A 26,582-nucleotide genomic window follows, 5' to 3' on the forward strand; every position below is an offset into this window, starting at 1 on the left:
TCAAAGTATGTAAATGGAAAAATATGATCTCTTAGTTCCTGAAGATTATCTTTATTTTTATTGGAATTAGGTAGCTGTCTCTATAGTAAGTTTGTAACTACACAGGGAAGCAGATAAATTGGATTTAAAAAAATCAAAGTTCCAGTATAACTTGTGTTTATTTATTTCATTTTCAGAGAAATTTAAAACATTATAAAACCAGTTTGAACAATCCAAAGCTTCAGTATATTATTTTGTTCTGTATCTATAGATTTTTTATGAAATAGTCTATTATATGGTATTTCTTTAAAATAAGTTTATTCTAATTTAATTTGAATATGTTCATTGTTATACACATGAAAGGTCTCTGAATGTAAGACCTCTTAACATAATGTACTCACTTATTTTCAATAGTCAAATTTTAATATCAGAATTGCATCTCTAGAAAGTGATCTTTGGAATCATATAGTTGAGTATTTTTGTTCAGATAGGGTTAGGTGAAGAATTACAATGATCTGCTTTTCTGTGTATTCATTCGCTTGTGTGTCATATCACATTCTTTTTTAATTTTTCATTTGTTAATTTAAGTGTCACATGGATAAACCATGAGGATGCAAATATGAATATAATATTTTTCTGAAAAAGCTTAGTGTTTTAATAAAGAGATTTTAAATTCTAATTAAGTATCTAATTAAACTCAGTCTAAAAATGTATCTCTGTTTAGCAGGGCTAGAAAGGAAGAACACTGATCCTATTGGAGGGAACCTGTAAATACAATAAGATAACCAAACCAGTCAAAGTTTGCTACATGTATCTGAGAGGTAATATAGTCAAATACTGACAGGAAAAATGGGAAACAGAATCATTGTCATAATCTTACTGTGAGTTAGTCATGGAGATACAGATAGTATTGTCTTCAAAATATATATTATTTTCTGCATGAAAATTGTCATGCACATGTTCAGTATGTGTCAGTGTTCTGCTGGGAGTTGGAGATAGATATTAACAAAGACAAAATTGTTTTTAACTTACTACAGCATACTATCTGTAGAAGCCAGTTTCTGGAGCCCACCATCTCTACCTGGAGGTACAGATATTTGCAACTTGGCATGTTCTATTAGAAAATCGAATTCATTTGCTGCCCTTCTCCTCATCTCTGGTTATCTGTGCTCTTGGGCCTGCCGTCTTATTTTGGCTAATGACAACACAATGCCTCTTCACTGCTGCCTGAAGGAAAAAAAATCTCAGCATCATCCTTAACTCTTTCTCCATTGCCCTCGCTTATGACACACACCATCACACATGTTGTAAGTAATCAAGTTTTATCAATTCTCTCAGAAATGTCTGACATTTTTTGCTAATATTTTTACCATTTTTTCCCTGACTTTCCTACCTGCTCTAGAAGGTAAGTCCCTTGAGAGCAAGGACCTTAACTGTTTTGTTCACAGAATGCACTGGTTATTTCAAACACCCTCTTCCAACAACAAAAGAGAAGACTCTACACATGGACATCACCAGATGGTCAACACTGATATCTGATTGATTATATCCTTTGCAGCCAAAGATGGAGAAGCTCTATACGGTCAGCAAAAACAATACAGGAGCTGACTGTGGTTCAGATCATGAACTCCTTATTGCCAAATTCAGACTTAAATTGAAGAAAGTGGGGAAAACCAATAGACCATTCAGGTATGACCTAAGTCAAATTCCTTATGACTGTACAGTGGAAGTGAGAAATAGATTTAAGGGACTAGATCTGATAGACAGAGTGCCTGATTAACTATGGACACAGGTTCATGACATTGACAGGAGACAGGGAGCAAGACCATCCCCAAGTAAAAGAAATGCAAAAGAGGAAAATGGCTGTCTGAGCAGGCCTTACAAATATCTGTGAAAAGAAGAGAAGTGAAAAGTAAAGGAGAAAAGGAAAGATATACTCATTTGAATGCAGAGTTCCAAGAATAGCAAGGACAGATTAGAAAACCTTCCTCAGCGATCAGTACAAAAAAACAGAGGGAAACAATAGAATGGGAAATACTAGAGATCTCTTCAAGAAAATTAGAGATACAAAGGGAATATTTCATGCAAAGATGGGCTCAAAAAAGGACAGAAATGGCATGGACCTAACAGAAGTACAAGATATTAAGAAGAGGTAGCAAGAATACACAGAAGAACTCTACAAAAATGATCTTCACAAACAACTAATCTCAAAAATATACAAGCAACTCCTGCAGCTCAATTCCAGAAAAATAAATGACCCAATCAAAAAATGGGCCAAAGAACTAAACAGACATTTCTCCAAAGAAGACATACAAATGGCTAACAAACACATGAAAAGATGCTCAACATCACTCATTATCAGAGAAATGCAAATCAAAACCACCATGAGGTACCATTTCACACCAGTCAGAATGGCTGCAATCCAAAAGTCTACAAATAATAAATGCTGGAGAGGGTGTGGAGAAAAGGGAACCCTCTTACACTGTTGGTGGGAATGCAAACTAGTACAGCCACTATGGAGAACAGTGTGGAGATTTCTTAAAAAACTGGAAATAGAACTGCCTTATGACCCAGCAATCCCACTGCTGGGCCTACACACTGAGGAAACCAGAACTGAAAGAGATGCTCAACATCACTCATTATCAGAGAAATGCAAACCAAAACCACAATGAGGTACCATTTCACGCCAATCAGAATGGCTGCGATCCAAAAGTCTATAAGCAGTAAATGCAGAGGGTGTAGAGAAAAGGGAACCCTCTTATACTGTTGGTGGGAATGCAAACTAGTACAGCCACTATAGACAACAGTGTGGAGATTCCTTAAAAAACTGGAAATAGAACTGCCTTATGACCCAGAAATCCCACTGCTGGGCCTACACAATGAGGAAACCAGAATTAAAAGAGACATGTGTACCCCAGTGTTCATCGCAGCACTGTTTATAATAGCCAGGACATGGAAGTAACCTAGATGTCCATCAGCAGATGAATGGATAAGAAAGCTGTGGTACATATACACAATGGAGTATTACCATTAAAAAGAATACATTTGAATCAGTTCTAATGAGGGTGGATGAAACTGGAGCCTATTATTCAGAGTGAAGTAAGCCAGAAAGAAAAACACCAATACAGTATACTAACACATATGTATGGAATTTAGAAAGATGGTAACGACAACCCTGTATGCAAGACAGCAAAAGAGACACAGATGTATAGAACAGTCTTTTGGACTCTATGGGAGAGGGAGAGGATGGGATGATTTGGGAGAATGGCATTGAAACATGTATAATATCATATAAGAAACGAATCGCCAGTCAAGGTTTGATGCAGGATACAGGATGCTTGGGGCTGGTGCACTGGGATGACCCAGAGGGATGATATGGGGAGGAGGTGGGAGAGGGGATCAGTATGGAGAACACATGTACACCTGTGGTGGATTCATGTTGATGTATGGCAAAACCAATACAATATTGTAAAGTAATTAGCTTCCAATTAAAATAAATAAATTTAAATTAAAAAAAAAAGATCTTCACAACCCAGATAATTATGATGGTGTGATCACTCACACTCACCTAGAGCCAGACATCCTGGAATGTGAAGTCAAGTGGGCCTTAGAAAGCATCACTATGAACAAAGATAGTGGAGGTGATGCAATTACAGTTGACCTATTTCAAATATTGAAAGATGATGCTGTGAAAGTGCTGCACTCAATGTGCCAGCAAATTTGGAAAACTCAGCAGTGGCCACAGGACTGGAAAAGCTCAGTTTTCATTCCAATCCCAAAGAAAGGCAATGCCAAAGAATGCTCAAACTACTGCACAATTGCACTCATCTCACACACTAGTAAAGTAATACTCAAAATTCTCCAAGCCAGGCTTCAGCAATCTGTGAACCGTGAACTTCCAGATGTTCAAGCTGGTTTTAGAAAAGGCAGAGGAACCAGAGATCAAATTGCCAACATCCGCTGGATCATCAAAAAAGCAAGAGAATTCCAGAAAAATATCTAGTTCTGCTTTACTGACTATGCCAAAGCATTTGACTGTGTGGATCACAATAAACTGTGGAAAATTCTGAAAGAGATGGGAATACCAGACCACCTGACCTGCCTCTTGAGAAACCTGTATGCAGGTCAGGAAGCAACAGTTAGAACTGCACATGGAACAACAGACTGGTTCCAAATAGGAAAAGGAGTTCATCAAGGCTGTATATTGTCACCCTGCTTATTTAACTTCTATGCAGAGTACATCATGAGAAAGGCTGGGCTGCAGGAAGCACAAGCTGAAGTCAAGATTGCCGGGAGAAATATCAATAACCTCAGATACACAGGCGATACCACCCTTATGGCAGAAAGTGAAGAAGAACTAAAGAGCCCCCTGATGAGAGTGAAAAAGTTGGCTTAAAGCTCAACATTCAGAAAACAAAGATCATGGCATCTGGTCCCATCACTTCATGGAAAATAGATGGGGAAACAGTGGCTGACTTTATTTTGGGGGCTCCAAAATCACTGCAGATGGTGATTGCAGCCATGAAATTAAAAGATGCTTACCTCTTGAAAGGAAAGTTATGATCAAACTAGACAGCATAATAAAAAGCAGAGACATTACTTTGCCAACAATGGTCTGTCTAGTCAAGGCTATGGTTTTTCCAGTAGTCATGTATGAATGTTAGAGTTGCACTATAAAGAAAGCTGAGCGCCAAGGAATTGATGCTTTTGAACTGTGGTGTTGAAGAAGACTCTTCAGAGTCCCTTGGACTTCAAGGAGATCCAACCAGTCCATCCTAAAGGAGATCATTTCTGGGTGTTCAACGGAAGGACTGATACTGAAGCTGAAACTCCAATACTTTGGCCACCTGATGTGAAGAGCTGACTTATTTGAAAGGACACTGATACTGGGAAAGATTTAAGGCAGGAGGATAAGGGGATAACAGAGGATGAGATGATTGGATGGCATCACTGACTCAACTGACATGAGTTTGGGTAAACTCCAGCAGCTGGTGATGGACACAGAGGCCTGGTGTGCTGCAGTCCATGGGGTCACAAAAAGTTGGGCACAACTGAGCGACTGAACTAAACTGACGCCTATTTCATTGAAGAGTTCTGGCATACAGTAAGCCCTTAACAAATATCTGTTAAATGATCAAATTAATTCCTAATTCCAGAATATCCCAGAAATTAATATTTTTCAAGGATCATTATCTGCCAGGAATAGAGATATGTGCTTTGCAAAGATTTTATATTTAATCTTCAGAATTACTCTAGAATAGATTGGCTTAACAAGGTTGTTTGGACTCAGATGCCCATGTTGATTGCTATTGGGTTTTACTTAACCAGGGCTTCCCAGGCAACACAAGTCGTCAAGAATCTTCCTGCAAGTGCCGGAGACATAAGAGACTCAGCTAAGATCCCAGGGTTGGGAAAATCCCCTGGAAGAGGAAAATGGCAACCCACTCCAGTATTCTTGCCTGGAAAATCCCATTGACAGAGGAGACTGGTGGGCTACAGTCCATGGGATTTCAGAGTCAGACATGACTGAGCACACACAGTTTGCAGTTTTTCCTTAATTGCCCTTTTGAGGCAGGAGATAGATGGGCCCCAGGATGAATGACTTTTGTCCACTGTTGAGAGATACTCCAAAATAGCAGGAGGGAGGAGAAGCTGAGCTCTGCCCAGGTAAGAGACCATATATTTCTCATTCTGGAAGTCATGGAGACCTTCCTGACTACACATGTGCAGAAAGTCTCCTTGGTGATCAATAGGGAGAAGGTAACACCTCCTAGTAAGTGATGGCAACCTCCCCATAGGCCTCTTGGCTATAATCGATCATGGCTAAGAGACATGTGTGTATACATGGGAGGACCCTGAGATATACCAAATGCAGACTCAGAATCAGGCAAAGCAAGATGACTGGCCAAAGGAAATTGGAAGGAATGCCCCATAAAAGCTATTCAAACTACTGCTAGGCCTTGACCCTCTCTCTCCCTCTCTGAGCCCACCCATGTGCCTGTCCACAGGTACCCTTTTTATGTCCTATTAAATACTTACCTTGCTTCACCACTTTGTTTCTTTGTGGAAATTTCTACATTCTACACAGCTTCTTCATTTCTACACAGCTGATGGGCTAGGATGATGTCACTGGCCACTGACCCCTTGTGGCCTAGTGGCTAGGACTCAATGCTCCCCCTGCCATGGCCTGACCTCAATCTCTCTGGTGGGGAACCAAAATCCTGCTTCAGCTCCTTCAGGTTGAGGTCACTTGAGATCACTTTTACAATACTATGACCTATAAGAAATATATCTTTGGTCTTTGTTCATAGTTCCGAGCTTAAGGCTCCCCAAACCTTTGGCATTTCCTAAGTGCTAAAAGCTTTAAAATGTCTCTTGTGTTAATAAGGCAAGTTGCGGAAGGCACTAAGGATGGGAGCTGGTTGCCAGGAGAACCAGCCATGTGATTAGAGGGTTGGAAATTTCAGTCCCACCTCCAGACTGCCTGGGAGATGAGAGGGACCGGAGGTTGAATCAGTTACCAATGGTCAATGATTTAATCAACCAAGCCTTTGTAATGAAGCCTCTAAAATAACCCAGAAGAGTGGGGTTCGGAGAGCTTCCAGGCTGATGGACATGTGTAGGTGCTAGCAGAGTAGCACATCTAGAGAGGGTGTGGAAATGTTGCATCCTTTCCCTATACCTTGTTCTAGATATCTCTTCCATCTGTATTAAATCCCTCTGTATCAATCTATATTAAACTGGTGATCTAGTAAGTGAAATGTTTTTCTGAGTACTGAGCCACTTTACAAATTAATCAATCCTGGGAAGGGGTCTAGGGAACCTTTGAGCTTCAGCCAGTTGGTTAGAAGCATAGGTAAGAATTTGGGCTTGTAACTGGCATCTGAAGTGGTGGTGGTGGTGGTGGGGTATTGTGAAGCAGTGTGAGCCCTCAACCTGCAGGATCTGACACTATTTCCCAGTAGACAGTGTCAGAATCAAGTTTAATTCTTGGACAATTTGCTGGTGTCTGAGAATTGTTTGATGTTATGAGAAAAGCACCCCATACCCTCCGACACACAAACCTTGAAATTGGGTCCAGGAGTCTAAAAGACCCACCAACATCCCTTCACTTCTACAATTCATCAAACATATTGTTATAATAGCATTATTTTTCTAAAGATTCATTACAATTCTGCTTTTTGTGTTTAAAATCTTTGAATGATTTATACCTCCATAACACTTCATGTGAGGTGCGTTGTATTTGGGCTACTGCCTGCATTTCTAATCTATTTTTCTGGGATTACTTTCTAACAATATTATGGCTACTGGTATCTACTCCTTAAATTATGCCATTTACCTTATCATCTGTGCCCTATCATTGTTTCTGTTGTTTTCTGTGTCTTGATTTACTTTCTCCTTGCCTGCTTAATTGCCTCTTAACGCTTAGAAAACAGGGGATTCAGTGGTAAAGAATCTGCCTGCCAGTGCAGGAGACTCAAGAGATGAATGAGGGTTTGATCCTTGGGTCAGTAAGATCTCCTGGAGGAGGAAATGACAACTCACTTCAGTATTCTTGCCTGGAGAATCCCCTTGACAGAGGAGCCTGGTGAGTACAGTCCATGGAGTCACAGAGAGTTGGACACAACTGAATGACTGAGCACATGCATTGTTAATTAGCCCCAATTCACTCTTAAAATTCAACTCTAAATCTCATCCTCATTTGCTTGAAAGAGATACTGTGGAAGCTAGATACACCTGAATTTGCATCCTGGATTTTCTACTACTGGCTGTGTGATTTTAGGCAAGGTCTTAATCCTCAGGCTCTTCATTTTAAAACTGGCACATTAACAACTTAGTTCAAGGGTTATTTCTTTAATTATAGGAGAAAACAAAGCAACGAGGACTTGGCACATACCCCAGAAAAGTCCATTAGATTAATTCTGTACCCCAAAATAATCAGTTGAATAAACCGCTCCCATTTAGTTCACAGTTCTACTTCAAAACCTGTAGAAATTATTCCTGCTTAAATTTCCAAATCTAACCATCTGGCGGCCACAAAGTAGACTACAGATGTGTAAATGTTGACTTTATTGATGACTCTGAGATATAATTATATATAATCAAAGTATACTTTCTTAAGCATACTATACTTTCTTAAGTTTCTTAAATGTAATCAGTGGGGGCTGTTTTATTATTATTTACTACTAGTAATAAAGAGGTGACTGATTCTGTGTTTTCATAAGCTTTCTACACCTTTTACATCAACAGTACCACACAGTTCAGCATTGAAATCATACAATGAATTAAATAGAATGACTCATATTAGAAAAGGTCTCCAGCCCCATCAGGTCTTGTTATAGTTTAAGGCAAATGTAAATGTTAATGTCAGGTCAACAAATATAGGGTTAAAAAGTAGGGTGAGTCATGGGAAAAAAAGGCAGTACACAGCCAGTCGGAGGCTGGGACCAGATCTGCTACCACACATGAGAACAGCTATTTAACATAATGGAAACATTTCTGGGCCAGTGCTTATTTCAGTACGCTTTGTAAATAACCTAGTATTTAAATATATACAAACTGCTTTTCAACTACTTGAGCATAGATCCTGGCTGGTAAAAACTTGTTGAGTCTTCTCACCGTGTGATAACACAAAATTTCCCTTCTGCTTCTTGTGGCAGTAATCATCTCCTGCTTTACAATGTGTCAGGAGGCTGGGTCTCAGAACTTGCTAAAATACTTCCTGATGATTAGTAATTATTGTTTTTCTTTGGATTCATTTTCTTCAGTGAGGAAGGAGTCACCTACCTAATTTAAATCTATTGCCTGTGATATTAGTGATAGTTTATTTCAGCTAATGAGGAACTTTACAAGAGTTGTCCTTTTATTCATTGACGAAGGTGTGTAACTTCTCATTAACATTAGAAAGAACTGTGAAAGTGTAATGGTTACAGAATAGAACAGAATAGATTGTGTCTAGGGGTTAATTTTAATTGCATATAACTGTATTTGGAAGGACAGCTTATAAATGACTGTTTAATGATAATAAGCAAATTTCTTAATTGCAAGTAGCAACTGACTTAGACAAACATTTGTTGTCTTATAATCCTATTAAAATGAACATTATGGAAGTCCAAGTTTATTTTTTCTAGCATTGAAAATATAATTTTTAATGAGAAATAAATGTCTGTTGTTGATAAACTATTCAAGCTGTGGTATTTTGTGAAAGTATCTTGAAAAGGCTAAGATATTGTGTTTTAGACTGATATAGGGAGAAGGAAATGGCAACCCACTCTAGTATTCTTGCCTAGACAATCCCGTGGACAGCAGAGCCTGGTGGGCTGCTGTCCATAGGATCGCACAGAATCAGACATGACTGAAATGACTTAGCATGCATGCATGCATTGGAGAAGGAAATGGCAACCCACTCCAGTATTCTTGCCTGGAGAATCCCAGGGACAGGGGAGCCTGGTGGGTTGCTGTCTATGGGGCCGCACAGAGTCGGACATGACTGAAGCGACTTAGCAGCAGCAGCAGACTAACATTGAAATTGAAATCTGTATGATTGTGGAATAAAAACGAATATAGTCTTTGCAAGAGATCCTCACTCTACTGTGAAGCTTGTAATGTGTCTAAATATTAGGGGGTATAACTACTTGTACATGAGACAGAAAAAACAAATTGAAAAGTTCACCTGTATCAATGACCAACAAACATTTGTTGAGAAATCTTTTATGCACACAGCGTTGTTTTTTTTTTTTTAAAGAAGTTTGAAGAGGCAAGACAAAAAGCTGATTAGCTACAACACATATTTATGTATTGCTTTCTAATAGAATATTAGTTATATTGTAATCTGGAGGTAAATGTTTATCATTTACTCAGTGATTCAAAGCATGTGCATGAGTGCTAAGTCATTTCAGTCATGTCCAACTCTTTGCCACCCTATGGACTCTGGCCTGCCAGGCTCCTCTGTCCATAGGATTCTCCAGGCAGGAATACTGCAACCCAGGGATCGAACCTTTGTCTCTATGTCTCTTACATTGGTAGGTGGGTTCTTTACCACTAGTGCCACCTGGGAAGTCCTAAATTATTTTAAAAATGACCTAAAAGTCAAGCTGATAGTCATAGAATAGTCAAGATACATCGAAATGTGAAGATCATTAGTTCAAACACAATTTATGCATAAGGAAAAATATTAATGCTAGGGACTCCAAGGGACATATTTAACTTATTGATAGGACAAAAGCTAGGTTGAGGTTTCCTTTTCAAGATTTGAAATGCCTTTAAGTCTAAAATCATAGTGTCTTATGTAGTCATTAAATCCAAAATCACAAAGTAAAATATAAAACATATATAATCAAATATGGGAGAAATAGAACTATCATGCTATGCTTCAGATTGATATTCTGTTTAAAACTGCATTCACCATAGTCAGTAATTCTTTCCACATTATAAATGATTGTGCTTTTTCTATTGAGAATCAAATGTAATCTATCTAGGTTTGTGGGCTTCCCCTGGGGCTCAACAGTAAAGAATCCACCTGCAATGCCGGAGATAGGTTCGATTCCTAGTTGGGAAGATCCTGTGGAGAATGAAAGGCAACCCTCTCCAGTATTCTTGCCTAGGAAATCCCATGGACAGAGGAGACTGGTGAGTTATGTCCGGGTTGCAAGAGTTGGATACGACTTAGTGACTAAACAACAACATGCGATACATGCATCTTAAGCACTAGAATCAAATTCTGTTTGGTGAGTAAGATGTTCACCTATGGGAACTAGTGATAACAGTGGGAATAACAGACTTACATCTCCCATTGCATTCTCATGTCACTGAGGTATACCAAGTGAAATGGAATGTAAAACTGCCTAACACAAATTTATGTAAGCTGTTATTTCTGTATCTCTCACATTCTCTCTGGCTTTTGCTTACCTTTTACAGTTTTATTTGAGTTAAATTTGTTTAGGATGTTCCTACATTCTAATGCATGAGAGCTAAAGATTGCATAAATTTTTAAAGAGACAGCAAGACTAGATTATGAATATGTATGATATCAATATTCATACATCAATATCAATATGAATGAACAGCAATAATGAAGCAATATATCAATTGAAACAAAGCATAAAAAATGGAAATTTCATGACAACATCTGCAATGTTCAAATGATCCAAGTTTCAAAAAAATAACCAGCTAGGGGAGATTCTAGGTTCTAACAGAATTGACTTGGTCCATGAAATATGTGAGAAAGGAAGAATTTTATATAAACGTCTAGTTTGTTTTTTTTTTTTAATTAGAGTATACAGCAATAATGGACTTGCATTCCCACATTACAACAACTGGCTGGACGTAAGCATTTTTGAAAGGACTGATGCTGAAGCTGAAACTCCAGTACTTTGGCCACCTCATGCGAAGAGTTGACTCATTGGAAAAGACTCTGATGCTGGGAGGGATTGGGGGCAGGAGGAGAAGGGGATGACAGAGGATGAGATGGCTGGATGGCATCACTGACTTGATGGACGTGAGTCTGAGTGAACTCCGGGAGTTGGTGATGGACAGGGAGGCCTGGCGTGCTGTGATTCATGGGGTTGCAAAGAGTCGGACACGAATGAGCGACTTCACTTTCATGTGTCAGGACCTGGTTATATCTGAAGCCCTGGTTATATGTAAGTATTGACAATGTAGAGCCCAAACTAATACATTTTAAATGGTAACACTATTATTTATAAGTATGTCCTTTCAGATTCCTACGGTAGATACAAGAGAGTTAAATACATTGAAAATGAGGCAAAGAGTTACCTTTATCTTCTTTAGGAGAAGGCTTAGCTAGGATGCTATGGTTAATTGACAAAATGCCCCAAATTCTTTTGTGTTATGTACCCCCTTTTCAATATGACTGTAACTTCTCTCATCAAAAGATAGAGCCTATTTTCCACATATGGATGTGGGTTGACTTTTTGATACATTTCAGCCAAATGAATGCCATAGAATTGACAGTGTATTCAGATCTAAGCCTAGAACTCAGGCCTTTCATGCTTCAATTTTCCCTTCTAGAACACTGACTGCCATGGAAACAGGCCAGGCTAGCTTGCTGGAGCCAAGGCCTTCCTAGAGTGGCCAGCTTCCAGGCAATGGAGGAGTTGAGTGCAAACACATGAGTAAGCCAAGGAGCATAGTCAAGCCCAGTCCAGGATGGCAGAATGGTCCAGGTAACCTGGAAACTCAGAGGGAAAGTACATTGCTGTTTGAAGCCACCAATCAGCAATTTCCAGTGTCATCAACAGTTACCTGGTATCTCCATCACCTTTTTCTGTGCAACTGCAAGGTTAAAACTACTTTGATAATTATATTAAGACTTTGTCTTTTAGTCCTCATTCTGTCAAGAGCATACAGTGGAGATTTCCAAAGTCTTCATAAGGTGTGATATCAAAAGACAATGAATGCAGTACAGAAAGGAGGACCCAACAATCTCCTATTGAGCCACACATAAAAGAGATTAGCAAAAATAGAAAACAATGCTGCTCTTCTCACTAAATTTTGCTTTGCTTAAAAAAGGCAGCTGTTTTCCATAAAACATGTTATTTATAAGTAATAGTGTTCAAGTAAATGATGAATATATAAAATTTATAATGAATATATAAAATTTATATTTTAGCTTCTAATACAGTAAATATCAATGTAAAATGCACATAACAAACCTCTTTGGAGTCTTCAATAATTTTTAAGACAGGATCCTGAAAGAAAATAGTCTGAGAACTGCTACACTTTTCTTATTTATTTAACATTCTGCTGCTGCTGCTGCTGCTAAGTCGCTTCAGTCGTGTCAGACTCTGTGGGACCCCATAGACGGCAGCCCACCAGGCTCCCCCATCCCTGGGATTCTCCAGGCAAGAACACTGGAGTGGGTTGCCATTTCCTTCTCCAATGCATGAAAGTGAAAAGTGAAAGGAAAGTCACTCATTCATGTCTGACTCCTAGCGACCCCATGGACTGCAGCCCACCAGGCTCCCCTGTCCCTGGGATTCTCCAGGCAAGAAAACTGGAGTTGGTTGCCATTTCCTTCTCCAATGCAGGAAAGTGAAAAGTGAAAGGGAAGTCACTCAGTCATGTGTGACTCCTAGTGACCCCATGGACTGCAGTCTACCAGGCTCCTCTGTCCATGGGATTTTCCAGGCAAGAGTATGGGAGTGGGGTGATTTAACATTCTACATTATGAGAATAGCAGTTTGTTCCTCAAATAAAAATCACTGTTTTGTCCTTCATGACATAATTCCCCTAGTATATCGCAATTCTAAAGTCTTGTGATCCATAGACTGTGGATATATGTATTTTCACTTATAGAATAATACTGAGTCATTTTGAGTCTGATTATTCTATATTTTAACAATGAGGCTTATTTCCTTTCTAAAACACATGCAGATCAATATCATTCTATTTTGTAAGCAAATATTTACTTGCCAATTTTATAGAAAGCAATAATTTCCATGGAATATAGAAATACAGAAGCTGAGAATTTTAACTAAGAGAACATCCATTCAAAGTCTTGCCAAATTTAGCTTGAGGTTGAAGGTTGAAGAATCCCAGTGGAGTTGTGGTAATGATGCACTTGGGGAGGTTAAGTTGCTCATAAATTTTACTCTATGAAGATCAAAATGAAAGATTTTGAACTGGATATGCTTCACTGCTCTAAAATTATGTAAAGAATTGGTTAAAATGTGAGATATGACTACTCAGTTTCTGAGAAGTCTATGTTTATCACAAAAGACAGGTAATATGGGACCACACATCTGCTCTGATGAAAGGATTATAAAGAGTTAAAATTTTCTGTGGGCTAATACTGCATACTGCAATGCATAATAGCTCACTAAAATTTCACATATGAAGCTGGATAATTCAACTGTATTTGACTACAATAGCTTCTTTTGCTTATTTCTTTAATTCTTTGAGTTAGCTGTAGATAGTTGGAAAAGTGGAAATGCATGAAGTAGAATATGTAATTAAAGAGCCCTACCCTTCAATGCAGAGATACATTACTTTGCCAACAAAGGTCCATCTACTCAAGGCTGTGGTTTTTCCAGTGGTCATGTATGGATGTGAGAGTTGGACTGTGAAGAAAGCTGAGTGCCCAAGAATTGATGCTTTTGAACTATGGTGTTAGAGAGGACTCTTGAGAGTCCCTTGGACTGCAAGGAGATCCACCCAGTCCATCCTAAAGGAGATCAGTCCTAGCTGTTCATTGGAAGGACTGATGCTGAAGCTGAAACTCCAATACTTTGGCCACCTCATGCGAAGAGTTGACTCATTGGAAAAGACCGTGATGCTGGGAGGGATTGGGGGCAGGAGAAGGGGATGACAGAGGATGAGATGGCTGGATGGCATCACCAACTCGATGGACATGAGTTTGAGTGAACTCTGAGAGTTAGTGATGGACAGGGAGGCCTGGCGTGCTGTGATTCATGGGGTCGCAAAGAGTTGGACACAGCTGAGCAACTGAACTGAGCTGCATTGAAAGGAAAAATTAACTACATACATTACAAGTATTTGGGACAACACAAATTACTGTGAATTTTAATTGCTACTAGAAACTTGAAAATTAAAATTTACACAATAAACCAACTTATGGAAGTGATCTCAGTTCTGATGGATTAAAATTTATATTTGAAAATCTCCCTACCCCAAGAAACAGTTTGTTATAACTGTTTGAATATTTGAATGTTTTTTTAATGGTATTTTCACATTATCTTTGGGGGAAAAAAAAAACAGGAAAAATAGCATGTGCTATATTTTAAAGTAAAAAATAATAATGGGTTTCATAATGAAAAACATGAACATTTTAATACTATTTTCCACAAATAAATCTGACTAATTTTAACCAGTGTGAAAGTGCCAAGCTCAAAAGGGAGTAAACAAAAATGTTTGAAATGTTTATGCTGGAAAATGCCAACAACAGCTACTTTATATACACATTTTTCACATGACTAGAGAGAAGAAAAATTTGTGAACGTGTCCTCTCCAAATTTAGCTACCTTTTCCAATTACCATATTCTCTCATAAGAGAGTCTACATGGGCACTTTATTAATTGCCTGCTTAGTTAAACAGTAAGCATTAGTAGTAATTACAAGAATCCCAAAGGCTCTAAAATTAATATTGTGTGTTCAAGGAGTCTAAAAGATTAGAAAAAGAACCCAAAGTAAGTGTTTTTGTTTTCTTCAAAAGCAGAAACAAACAAAGACTATACTCCATCTCTGGTAACCCACTCCAGTATTCCTGCCTGGGAAATCCCACGGACAGAGCCTGGAGGGCTACAATCCATGGGTCACAAGAGTTGGACATGACCGCACACGCACACGTGCACGCATACTCCTTTTCACTGTTGACAGGGCTTAATAGTTTAGTAATATTAATATGATAATGTCCTTGCTCCAGGGAAGAGAAAAAAGTAACAGAATCATATCAGAATTATGAAGGAAAAGGTTGGAGACCTGTGGAGGTAGAAACATAGTTTGAATTAAAGTTTTAGCAGAGGATAGCCTTTTAAGCTAAGACCAAAGAGAAAAATGTCACTATTTACCTCATCTGTAAAATATAAATAATTAACCATTAGCATTTTAAGAGACTCTAAACATGCAATGCCTCTAATTGTTCCTTGTATGTACCCCTTTTCAATCAGAAATAATCCCTGACAATGTAGATTCACAGTTCAGAGAAATTATTTTCTAAGGACAAGAGCCAAATACAAAATACTTTCAGACATAGAAAAACTGAAAAATCTTCACTAAAGCAAAGTCTAAAAAATGTACTTCAGATAAATAGATAAGGTGGAAGTTCTAATAAGGAACACTGAAAAAACAGTGATGAATATGTGAATAAACAATATTAATTTATGATACAATAATAAGATATCTAATTCTTGGAGTAATAGAGCAAAAATAGCCACAGCATTGTTTAAAAAAATGATGGTACCTGGTAATTAAAATAATCTAATATACTTGCATTTTAGGAAAAACTTAAAGATATTAACATGCTTCTCTGTGTGTGTGTATTCATTTGCTTCACGAGGTATCTTAATTGTATTACTTGTAATAGAATATTTTATTATTGTTCTAACTATGACGTGTTTTTTTTCTTTTAGCATCAATAAATTTCCAAGTTTTAATAAAAACATCAAGTTATATGCTTTGATAAACTCAGAAGTTGCCAATAAACATCCAAAGGCAATGGCACCCCACTCCAGTACTCTTGCCTGGAAAATCCCATGGACGGAAGAGCCTGGTGGGCTGCAGTCCATGGGGTGGCTAGGAGTCAGACATGACTGAGTGACTTCACTTCCACTTTTCACTTTCATGCATTGGAGAAGGAAATGGCAACCCACTCCAGTGTTCTTGCCTGGAGAATCCCAGGGACAGGGGAGCCTGGTGGGCTGCCGTCTTTGGGGTCGCACAGAGTTAGACATGACTGAAGTGACTTATAGCAGCAGCAGTAGCAGAGTTTGTAGTGAAAAAAGTACTGTTGAACAAATAGAATATATGCATATAAAACTAATAAGCAGATACCCTCAGATTTAGGCTGAGAAGAAAAGAATCTGCCTGCAATGCAGGAGATCACTTTGAAATGTAGGAAACATGGGTTTGATCCCTGGGTCAGGAAGATCCTCTGGATACGGAAATGACAACCACTTCAGTATTTTTGCCTGGGAAATCCCATGGACAGAGGGGCCTGGTGGGCTATAGTCCATGATGTTGCAAGAGTTGGTCATGACTAAGTGGGTAAACCACCACAACTAACTACCCTAAGACAATTTGATTTGTGGAATATCTTTGATAATATAAAAAGATAAATATCTTCAATAAATATAAAAAGTATAGCCCCTCAAAATTCCACTGTGAATTACATTCAGTCTCACCTTAAGAAAGAAGTAGTCACAATCTGTCCTGTGTAGAAAATGTGGATATACTGGAAAAAAGAAAGTCCAATATTACTAATTCAATCCTCTTGTTATTTATAAAAGTAAAATAAAAATTATTATAGATAATTTGCTATTCCCATGCAATCATATTATATTCATATTTTCTAGTTTTCCAAATTGAGAGAAAAATATAGAAAGAACATTTACTATAATTATTTAATAAATATCTCACAGAATACTTCTTTATATTAGGTTAAATTATTCATTAAAAGTAGCCATATTAAATGTTTGAAGCTTACATTATATACTATAAAAATACACACATATATGTCTTTTAACATTATCATTGATTTGATCTGAGCTAGCTAATAAGTTAGATATATTTTACAATATTTCACATAAGCGCAGAATTATTTGTCTTTAGAAAGTAACTGCAGTAAGCTTTAGGTTAGCTTCACGTCACCTAAAAAGTGTATGGGCTAGTTTGTTCCATGTTTATCCATGTTTTGATTTTTCCACCAGTTATAAAGGTATAAAACATTCAAGAGATTGTTCCTGCTATAACATTATACATTCATTTACTGGAACAGAGTTTGCTATTGACTATCTGCCAGATTTTGTTAACAAAGTTATTCAGAAGAAAATTGTGTGTCTATAACACAATGAATACATGAAGAAAAGTCTCTAATAATGTCTTAAAAGTCATGCGCATATTCTTTAAGTAAAGACAATTTGAGGACAAATATATTGTTATTTTGCATTTTTCTCAACTGGGCTTAAAAGTACTACTTATATTTTAAAATAAAAAAAGCAAGAGAGTTCCAGAAAAACATCTACTTCTGCTTTATTGACTATGCCAAAGCCTTTGACTGTCTGGATCACAATAAACTGAGGAAAATTCTGAAAGAGATGGGAATACTAGAGCACCTGACATGCCTCTTGAGAAATCTACATGCAGGTCAGGAAGCAACAGTTAGAACTGGACATGGAACAACAGACTGGTTCCAAATAGGAAAAGGAGTTCGTCAAGGCTGTATATTGTCACCCTGTTTATTTAACTTATATGCAGAGTACATCATGAGGAACGCTGGGCAGGAAAAAGCACAAGCTGGAATCAAGATTGCCCGGAGAAATATCAATAACCTCAGATATGCAGATGACACCACCCTTATGGCAGAAAGTGAAGTGGAACTCAAAAGCCTCTTGATGAAAGTGAAAGTGGAGAGTGAAAAAGTTGGCTTAAAGATCAACATTCAGAAAACGAAGATCACGGCATCTGGTCTCATCACTTCATGGGAAATAGATGGGGAAACAGTGGAAACAGTGTCAGACTTTATTTTTGGGGGGCTCCAAATCACTGCAGATGGTGACTGCAGCCATGAAATTATAAGATGCTTACTCCTTGGAAGAAAAGTTGTGACCAATCTATACAGCATGTTGAAAAGCAGAGACATTACTTTGCCAACAAAGGTCCTTCTAGTCAAAGCTATGGTTTTTCCAGTGGTCATGGATGGATGCGAGAGTTGGATTGTGAAGAAAGCTGAGTGTCAAAGAATTTATGCTTTTGAACTGTTGTGAGTCCCTTGGACTGCAAGGAGATCCAACCAGTCCTTTCTAAAGGAGATCAGCCCTGGGTGTTCTTTGGAAGGAATGATGATAAAGCTGAAACTCCAGTACTTTGGCCACCTCATGCGAAGAGTTGACTCATTGGAAAAGACTCTGATGCTGGGGGAGATTGAGGACATGAGGAAAAGGGGACAACAGAGGATGAGATGGCAGGATGGCATCACCAACTGGATGACGTGAGTTTGAGTGAACTCCGGGAGATGGTGATGGACAGGAAGGCCTGGTGTGCTGTGATTCATGGGGTCTCAAAGAGTCAGACACGACTGAGCAACTGAACTGAACTTAACTGATATTTTAAAATATTTTGTGCTTTCCTGGGCTACTTAGATACCTCCAAGGAAACAATAATGCTATTTTCTGAAGTTTGATGCTATATAAACATTCATTATTTTACACAACAGTTAATGGTGAGAATTCAGATGCTCTTGAGGCACAAATTTCTCTGCCTCTCCAGCCATCTCCATCAGCTTCTTTCATCTCTACTTAGATGCAACGTGGTTAGCTTCTGTGGTCAAAAAGACCCTCTCTAGAGTCGCTGCACTTTTTTTCTACTTTGTTTTTTCTTTTGTAGCTTCCAGATATAGCAAAAACCGTTGCAATTGGAGATTGATATTAATATTTTTAAATGGTATCAGTCATTTTAGAATTTTCATTTCAAATAATTCATTTCTAAATATGGAGTTATTATTGTTATAGATAATTGGTTATATCTCAGCATGGAGAGTGTAGCACCTACAGTTATTAGAGTGAGGCAGAAAGGAGGTAGGATTTAAGGAGGCCTAGCTATTCAGTTCAGTTCAGTTGCTCAGTCGTGTCCGATTCTTTGCGACCCCATGAATCGCAGCATGCCAGGCCTCCCTGTCCATCAGAAACTCCAGGCGTTCACTCAGACTCACATCCATTGAGTCAGTGATGCCATCCAGCCATCTCATCCTCTGTCGTCCCCTTCTCCTCCTGCCCCCAATCCCTTCCAGCATCAGAGTTTTTTCCAGTGAGTCAACTCTTCGCATGAGGTGGCCAAAGTACTGGAGTTTCAGCTTTAGCATCATTTCTTCCAAAGAAATCCCAGGGCTGATCCCCTTCAGAATGGACTGGTTGGATCTCCTTGCAGTTGAAAGGACTCTCAAGAGTCTTCTCCAACACCACAGTTCAAAAACATCAATTCTTCGGCACTCAGCCTTCTTCACAGTCCGACTCTCACATCAATACATGACCACAGGAAAAACCATAGCCTTGACTAGATGGACCTTTGTTGGCAAAGTAATGTCTCTGCTTTTGAATATTCTATCTAGGTTGGTCATAACTTTCCTTCCAAGGAGTAAGCATCTTTTAATTTCATGGCTGCAATCACCATCTGCAGTGATTTTGGAGCCCCCCAAAATAAAGTCTTACACTGTTTCCCCATCTATTTCCCATGAAGTGATGGGACCAGATCCCAAAATTTGGCATACAGAAAGCTGTAGTAACAATGAGTTTAATTCTATGCAAGCTTTGGTACTTGGCTACAGCAGGCCATTTGGGCTATGGAGTTTATTTTCAAACTTATGAATGGAATATATTGATAAAGGGATTCTAGACCCTAGAGACGATGTTCAGATGACCAGGCAACTATGAATACATTATTGGTTTTGAGAATGTAATAATATGCTTCAGGACCAGGTGTCTTGTTATGGACCTGTCTTGAGTCTTTTCACTTACTAGTGATGTGACCTTAAACATATTTTAAGATATATTTTAACAAAAGATCTGATATTTTATAGTGTGTTGATGAATTTTGTAAAAGGCTGATTTACAAAATGGAATCTGCGGATTTGTTCCTGTATGCTTATCACCAACTGGAGACTCAAACATGCTTTGTAAACACAGGATCCTAATTAGGGTCACATTACTGGTTTATAAGGATTCCATTTGGATTTTGTATAATTGTACATGTATAGTGAGGAAAAGTATAATTGGGATGTACCTGAGAAAAGATTCATGAAATAAGATATTCATTAAATAAAGGTAATTAAGCAAAAATAAATTTCTCTGCTTGGATAGTCATATGCCTTCTTTTAATAAATGTTATTTTAATATAAAAACAAATTTATTTTAAGAATTTATTCTATTTAGAGAAATAAGTGTATGAATGAAAAATATGCTTTATTTTTCTAGTTATTAATATATAGCATCTTAAATGGCATTCTTAATATGCCAAATTCTAATAGATACGTTTTAGTTGTATTTACTTTGGTAAATTTTTGGTGGTTGTCTTCCTTGTGAGGCATTACTATGAACAATAGTTACTTTTAATGTACTCTTGCTTTTTAGCATGATTAAAAACATTATGAATCATGCAAAAAATTATTGTTAGCATAAAAATCAAATAATTTTTAAAGTAATTGGTCAATAATATTATTTTATCATTTTCAACAACTGTCCAATATTTAGAATTTGAATATTTAACATTATGGATATGTAAATATATAATGTATAAATACATATTTATAAATACATGTAAGTAAGTATTCAGGTTGCCATAATAAGAGAATGATAAATTTCTATGATCCTTAAATGTTATAAATGTAAATTTTGTTTCTGAATAAAATGAAAATGTATGTTGAAAAAAATCTCACAGTAATGGTAATTGACTAAGCATTCTACAAAAAGTAGTAAACCTAAAATTAATTGTACATTTTTAATAGTCTTGGAAGGATTTTCAATATAATAAGTCTTTGCAAGTGAAAACTATCTGTAACAATTACTTTCTGAAGAATACAGAGCACTTCTTTACTAATATATATTTGAATATGCATTCAACAGATCTCTATTTGGATAAGTGAATTGCTCCAAGTATATAAATGTCAGTTATTATTGGGCTTCCCTGGTGGCTCAGATGGTAAGGAATCTGCCTGCAATGCAGGAATTCTGGGTTTGATCCCTGGGTTGGGAAGATCCTGTGGAAAAGGGAATGCTTACTCACTCCAGTATTCTTGTCTGGAGAATTCCATGGACAGAGAAGACTGTTGGGCTACAGTCCATAGGTTCGCAAAGAGTTGGACAGGACTGAGCCACTAACACACACACAGAGCTATTATTCTATTGTATATTAAATTAAATAAGAAGAACTGTGTACTTTCTGTATTATTCTCAAGCAGTATCTGTCATGAGCACATGAGCAGCTTTAAGAATCAGATCAGCCACACTACATCACTCATTGAAATTTACAGCAGATAAGGAATGCAAAACATGAGAGAAAATGAAAGACAGAAAAATTACCTTTCTCAAAAAATCTGTGCTCATCTGAATCTTAAATCATGCATTATTTTCCCTTCATATCATTCTTGATGGGAATCTTACAGAAAAAAAAAAAAAGTGGGTTAAACTGACTGTGCTTCACTGTCAAGAGAAACCTATGGTCAGGGATATATCTAATTCCCAAAGCTTTCATCATTAATATTTTATGAGTCTCACTGATCTGTCCTATCTAGAAGAAAAATTTATCTTTCATTTGTGCAAGCACTACCTGCTGAGTAATAGATTTGATTTCTATAAGTTGAGGGTTGAAAAGCAAACAGCAGCTAAGGTAAGAACAGGCAAATTGTTCTTTTACTGGAGTCTGGCTGCAATTTCCTGGAGTTGCAGAGCCAGCCAAGCAAAGTGAAAGATCCCTGGGGAACTAGGAAGTGTCAATTCCATTCTAACATACCTTGGCCTACACATGTTACTGCCCAAATGTTTAAGTTGACTTGTAAATGAGATGATTAGCTACAGTGACTTTTTAAACATTTTTAAGTAAATTTAGTGCCTAAAATGTCGGAAAATCATTAACTTAATCTTGAAAATTTCCTTCACTGTAGATGAGATGTTCTGACAAAACGTGGTCCACTGGAGAAGGCAATGGCGAATCACTTCAATGTTCTTCCCTTCAGAACCCTATGAACATTATGAAAAGACAAAAAGATATGACCTGAAAGATGAACTCCCCAGGTCAGTAGGTGCCTAATATGCTACTGGAGAAGAGTGGAGAAATAACACCAGAAAGAATGAAAAGACGGAGCCAAAGTGAAAACAACATAGTCATGTGTGGATGTGAGAGGTGGACTATAAAGAAAGCTGAGCACCGAAGAATTGATGGTTTTGAACTGTGGTGTTGGAGAAGACTCTTGAGAGTCCCTTGGACTGCAAGGAGAGCCAACCAATCCATCCTAAAAGAAATCATTCCTGGATATTCATTGGAAGGACTGATGCTGAAGCTGAAACTCCAATACTTTGGCCACCCAATGCGAACAAATGACTCATTGGGAAAGACCCTGATGCCGGGAGAGACTGAAGGCAGGAGGAGAAGGGGATGACAGAGCGTGAGATGGTTGCATGACACCACTAACTCAATGGACATGAGTTTGAGCAAGCTTTGGGAGTTGGTGATGGACAAGGAAGCCTGGCTTGCTGCAGTCCATGGGGTCACAAAGAGTCGGAAATGACTGAGGGACTGAACTGAGATGATGAAAAGGCAAATTAATGATCTTCAAACACTTCACACTGGAAAGATAGGGTGTTTTGCCCCTTCCTTGATTATGGCTTGCCTTAGCTGAACTAAGGAGGCCATCTAAGTAGGCTATGATGCCAACTAAATAGACTCATATGTGACATTTCTAGCATTATGGATTTTTGCTAAAGACTTATTACTTGCTGTTTATTTTATATTTATTTTGAACTACAGACATGATGTTAGATATAAAGCAAATTTGAACAATTTTCTTATTCAAGTTCAAAACAAGTTATAAAGCAGCAGAGACAACTCACAGTATCAATGCATTTGGCCTGGGAACAGTAACAAGCATACAGTGCAGTGGTGGTCCAAGAACTTTTGCAAAGCCTTGAATATGAGGAGTGTAGTGGCCAGCCATCAGGAGTTGACAACAACCAATTGAGAGGATAATCGAAGCTGATCCTCTTACAAATGAATGAGAAGTTTCTGAAAAACTCAATGTAGATCATTCTATGGTCGTTCAGCATTGAAACAAATTGGAAAGGTGAAAAAGCTCAATAAGTGGGTGACTCATGAGATGATTAAAAAAAAAATCATCGTTCTGAAGTGTTATCTTCTCTTATTCTATGCAACAACAAACCATTTCTCAATCGGGTTGTGCCTTGTGACAGAAAGTGGATTTTATATGATAACCAGTAATGACAAGCTCAGTGGTTGGATGAGAAGAAGCTCCAAAGCACTTCCCAAAGCTAAACTTGCACCCAAAAAAGATCATGGTCACTGTTTGGTGGTCTGTTGCCAATCTGAATCCCAGTGGAACCATTACATCTAAGAAGTACACTCAGCAAATCAGTGAGATGCACTGAAAACTGCAACACCTGCAGCTGGCAACAGAAAGGGCTCAGTTCTTCTCCACAACAATGCTCTACCACACATCACAAAACCAATGCTTCCAAATTTGAATGAAGTTGGCTATGAAGTTTTGCCTCATTTGCCATATTCACCTGACCTCTCACCAACTGACTACCACTTCTTCAAGCATCTTGACAACTTTTTGCAGGGAAAATATTTCCACAACCAACAGGATGCAGAAAATGCTTTCCAAGAGTTTGTCGAATCCCAAAGCATGGGTTTTTATGCTACAGGAATAGACAAACTTAGTTTTTATTGGCAAAAATGTGTTGATTACAATGGTTCCTATTTTGGTTGATAAAGATGTGCTTGAGCCTAGTTATAATTATTTAAAATTCATGATCTGAAACCACAATTACTTTTTGCACCAACCTAATATAACCCACTGTGATTCCCATGTCCTTCTCATCTTTTATTCAAAATATTAATTATCTGGATTTAGTTTTTTCCTTTATCATCTCAATAATTTGTATTAATGAATGGATTTTTTAAGGGCCACATTTTATTACATAACAATTTTTTGTTATTTCCTTATTGACTCCTTTTTCTTATTTTTTAATCACTTTGCAATACTTACATCTTCAAACACTAGGGGAACATTTTTTACAAAGTTAAACTAAAGTTTAAAAATGGGTGGTTTGGCTGGATGTAACTCCCATAATTGATTCCTTTTTACATATCAGCCTTAAAGCCTTTAAAACGTGTATAAAAATGACTACACAATGTGGACTTTCACAGCTTAAAAATCAGGAATGTTAAATTCACAAATTCCAAATTGTAATCATATAGTCAAGTTCAGGAGAAGGGCAGGGAGTTCATTGGTGAATCTTGGTTGGAGGAAGGGGGAATAATGTCTTGTGGCTACTCTTTTATGAACCAAAGGCAGAGCCATTACAATGATATTGGGAAAAAGTTGTTAAGTAAGGAAGACATTTTCTCACTGAAACTTTTTTTTTTTTTTTCAGTATTACAGCTCTTTTTTATTTAGAAGATAGCAGGAGAATCCATCCTCGAAGCGTGAGGGCATGCCAACCCAAAGACTGGAAGAGAAGAGAGTGGAGGAGCGCGCGGGGGAGGTAGAGAGAGAGAGTGAGAGGGAGAGAGAGAGAAAGAGCACACGCACGCGGGAGAGAAAGAGAGGGAGAAAGTGCTTTGGCTCCTCCTTTTATATGTTTTTTCCTCCACCTGAGCCTGCCGTATGTAAACTGGACTTAGCCAGGAGTGCTGTTTGTTATACCTGAAGTCTTCACTCTGGTCCTCTGACCTTCCTTTGACCTTCCTTTGACCTTCCTTTGTTTTATTTTCACGGTCACTGAAACTTTTGAGAGCTCTTTTTACCAAGCACTCAGGTTCCAAGTAGTATTACTGTTTACATAGCAGCTATCTTCCTGGCTTTTCAATATATCTCTGTTATAAATGCTGTCTGTTGTCTAATAGTGCCAATTAGGTAAGCAAATCAGATAATTCTGTTGCCAAAATGATGTCTTAAAATGCAAATCTGGTCAGAACACTTTTGACTTTGATTCCTTTATTGTTTTCTCTTCTCACTGTTTGGTTTGATACATTTCTTAGCCATGTGTTTTATTCCTATCAAGCATTTTATGCCTCAGCCACATTTAATTACCTGCCATTTTTCAAATACATTTCATATGAACTTTCAAGCTTCAGTGCTTTTGAACATATATTCCATTTTCCTAGACAAAACCCTGATCAAATTTCACTTCTGTTGAAACGTCTGTAACCTCTGCAGCAATGTTGATCATCCTCTTCTTGAGACTTCAATTAGAAGATGAACTGCATCTTACTGCAATCTTTCTGTGAATGTCTATACAAACATCTCATTCAATTCATATGTTGCAGCATTCCATGGAAATGGAATTCTAGGAAAATCTGGAAGATCTATATCTCTCCTTAAGATGTTTACACTAGCTCTTCCTTCATGGTCTGTCCATCTGTTTGTTCACATTTATATTCATCACTTTGCTGATTTCTTCTCCTTTTAGAAAGACTATAATTCTACTGACAAGCTGGGCTAAAACCAGTGTTTCTAATTTCCATTCTCTGATTGGAAACAACTGTCTCCTCTGCTCTCTTGTGGATGCAGACAGTCCCTGCCCACTTCCTCCCTCCCCCTGGGGGATACATCCACCCTGGAAGACCAGATATTGGATCCTTCAAGTCTCAATCTGACGTGTCTTGTATAGTTGATAAAGGCTCCTCCACCTAGACTGTGGTAGCCAGGTATGTGTACTTTTTGACACAAAACCATAGTGTGAATTTTCAATTACCATGGTTATCATGAATTAAAGTGACAAAGATTCTGTTCTTCTGGTTCTTGCTCCTCTCACTTGACCAGCTCTCTGTAAGAACATGTGAGCAGCAACCCCTGAACAGGAGTCACTTGTGGAGTGAGTCACCACCTCCACACATGATGATGCATATCAATGTCTGAAAATGACCAGAGAAATGGGAAATAGCAGTCTTACTCAGAATTGAAACAGAAATGAAGCAGGAAGCAAGATAATGGACACAAAGCATTTTTTTTTGAAAATTTGGTTCTCAATTTGCCAAAAGGAGGCCTAAAGCTTCTATTTTTCCAAAGGAAGTAGAGATCTCGGGATGACAGACCTATCTGAGGCTCAAGCACTCTAATCCACTTTTTGATACACTATGGGAAACCTCTAGACAGACTGCCCTCTGAAGTTTTCATG

The 26,582-nt window shown here is 37.9% G+C and overlaps 1 protein-coding gene across 8 annotated transcripts in view; it reads right to left on the minus strand.

Annotated features, from left to right (window-relative positions):
* Positions 1 to 26,582, minus strand: part of MGAT4C (MGAT4 family member C) — an 879,465-nt gene that overhangs the window by 63,827 nt on the left and 789,056 nt on the right. For 5 of the 8 annotated variants that reach the window (XM_070788899.1, XM_019960318.2, XM_070788896.1 and 2 more), the window contains one exon: positions 16,860 to 16,909. The exons of 2 other annotated variants lie outside the window; for them this stretch is intronic. Coding sequence is in view for 2 of the 6 variants with exons in the window: in XM_070788896.1 (XP_070644997.1) it covers positions 16,860 to 16,909 (50 nt within the window). In the remaining 4 variants the exon portion in view is untranslated. Of the gene's footprint in view, positions 1 to 16,859; positions 16,910 to 21,746; positions 24,863 to 26,582 lie in introns of those variants that run through there. One more of the 8 variants, XM_070788900.1, reaches the window with a different exon arrangement.

Source organism: Bos indicus, chromosome 5, assembly GCF_029378745.1.
Source record: "Bos indicus isolate NIAB-ARS_2022 breed Sahiwal x Tharparkar chromosome 5, NIAB-ARS_B.indTharparkar_mat_pri_1.0, whole genome shotgun sequence".
NCBI lineage: Eukaryota > Metazoa > Chordata > Mammalia > Artiodactyla > Bovidae > Bos > Bos indicus.